This window comes from Gadus morhua, chromosome 19 (assembly GCF_902167405.1).
Source record: "Gadus morhua chromosome 19, gadMor3.0, whole genome shotgun sequence".
NCBI lineage: Eukaryota > Metazoa > Chordata > Actinopteri > Gadiformes > Gadidae > Gadus > Gadus morhua.
The window spans coordinates 18,580,454-18,582,953 of NC_044066.1; the positions used below are offsets into that span (position 1 = coordinate 18,580,454).

General features: G+C 45.7%; 1 protein-coding gene across 1 annotated transcript in view; it reads left to right on the forward strand.

The window, feature by feature from the left end:
- cacna1c (calcium channel, voltage-dependent, L type, alpha 1C subunit) overlaps positions 1 to 2,500 on the forward strand; it is a gene marked incomplete in the record, with an annotated part of 131,843 nt that overhangs the window by 57,940 nt on the left and 71,403 nt on the right. Inside the window, 1 exon segment of the mRNA XM_030342543.1 lies at positions 1,230 to 1,391. Within this exon segment, the coding sequence (XP_030198403.1) occupies positions 1,230 to 1,391 (162 nt within the window).

Consider the following 2,500-nt stretch of genomic DNA (forward strand, 5'->3'; position numbering starts at 1 on the left):
ACACACACACACACACACACACACAACACACACACACACACACACATAATCACACAATACACAAACACTTGATACACACACACCCATGCACACACAGACACATCGACAAAGTCAACACACAGACACACTCTCGACAAAAACACACACTCACACACACAAACAACACACACACACACGACACACCACTCACACCCACAAAGAGAACACCACCCCAGTAGCAGTGCTGTTCCTGAGCTCTGTCGTCGTCAGTGGTCTCAGGCCCCAGCAGCACTAGATTGAACTCATCAATCATCACGACCTAAAGCTGCTGTGCCTGTTGGTCTTACAACGGCTGGTGTGTGTGTGTGTGTGAGGTGTGCTTGTGTGTGTGTGTGTGTGTTGTGTCTGTGTGAGTGCATGTCTTCATTTTTGTTTGTGTGTGTGTATCCCATATATTCTTGTTCACACCTTTACTACTGTGTCTTGGACGTGCCCAGGCGTGATGAAGTGGGCTGTAATTACTCCTATGACCTGTTCAGATAGACGTGGCATTAAAACTACCGCTACGCAAGCATTTGTGTTAGGTGCTCACTTCAATGCTACTTAAAGATTATAGTTCACTTTGGTCGCTGATCTTAACTTATATTAGACCAGTTTTAAGGCATTTTCCTCCTCCTTTTAAACATCGTAAAATGAATCATCCTGACATTTAAAAGACTGACAACGCTAAACCTCGGCCCCGGCCGTGTGAACGCCCCGAACTCAGAGCGAATGGCCGCAGACAGAGGCAGAAGTCGCGTGTTGAATGTGTGTTGAACAGGCGTGCGTTGAAGGTGAACGCCTGTGACAGGCGTGGACACACGTGAAGTGTTTGGGGGGGATTTGCACGGAGATTGAAGTCAACAGAGAACCGACTGATCCGCTGCCAATTCTTTCCCGTTTTCTTTTATCTAGCGAGCACAAACTGCATTCGTCATGCCATGCCAATCCCTTACAACGCCACGGGAACGACGCATGCAAGGCTTTACTGACTTTTCTTTAACCCTGTGTGTGTGCACGTGTGTGTTTGTGTGTGAACGTGTGTGTCTATGTGTGTCTGTGCGCGTGTGTGTGTTTGTTGTGTGCGTGTGTTTTTGTGTGTGTACATGTGTGTGCGTGTGTGTGTGTGTGTGTATGCAATCGTTTGCCTGTGCTTGTGCGCTTGTATACGTTTGTGTGTGTGTGTGTGCGTGTGTGCGTGTGCTCTCTAGGTTTACAAGTGGTGTTGAACTCTATAATCAAAGCCATGGTCCCTCTGCTACACATCGCCCTGTTGGTCCTCTTCGTCATCATCATCTACGCCATCATCGGTCTGGAGCTCTTCATGGGCAAGATGCACAAGACCTGCTTCGAACACAAGAACGGGAACAAAGGTAAACACAACACAAACACACATACGAACACGCTGAACGCAAGCGTCAGGTGGGACAAGCTCTCCCCTCTGGATCAGGCTCCTTGTGGACGCTTTTCCTTTTGGAATTCCGGGAATCGATCGGTGTTCGTTTTGATTTGAACTTAAAAAAATGGGTGAATCTCTGAGGAAAAATCTATATTGTGAAAATTAGATTAAAAAAATTACAGACGTCGAGTTGTTTCATCCCCGCTTAGTTTTTAACAACTTCAAGTGAATCCGGCCATTCAGGTGTATATTCAGCAGCCCTGTAACGCTTTCTCTCCATTTTTTAATGCACTGTTTCCGGCAGCATGTTGCGAGCTGTCCTGGGTGCTTCATTTCACCACAAGAGGACACTGTTTACATGTTGTCACACCCAACACAGTGACAACATTAACACGGAAACCTGAAATCATGCTTAAAATCTGGTTGAATCAAATCTGCTGCTTTTTCAAATGATGAGCCTCACGGGATAAATATGAGTGTGGGAAGCCTTGGTTACTGACCCAAAAGGAAATCAGCTGACTTGCGTCGATCATTATTTCACTCTCACGTTTTGACAATCCTCATCGACCCGCTCGGGGTCCTCTTTAAACAAGCAGAGTAGAGTTGGATAACATTAACGTTGGTAATTAACATCCGGACGTCTATGAATGATTCAGGTGATAATTGAAAGGGACAGCGGGTGTATTTGATTGAGACGATAAACCCTAAGTGGTTTCAGGTGCAAATGGACTTTGATAATGTTGTAGGTCCCAAAGGGGTAAGTGGTTGCGCAACACTACGTCCATTATCCCAAACACACGCAGAGTGCCTCGGCTCTGCCGGATTCAAACCCTTACGCAGCACTATTGTGTGTGTGAAAAAGAACGACTCAATCGAATCCTGAGGAAATGTCGATTTTGTCCGTCCATGTTTTGCCTCGGTGACACACGTCTAAGAGAGCGCTTTTTAAGTGGCTGCTCAATCAATGTATCATTATTCCTACTTCCCTCGGGAGTTCCATCGATCATCCTTATTTATAACGGGGACCAGTCAGAGGATGACAAACCCAATCAAAATAATTGAATAATGAATGGAAAACATTAA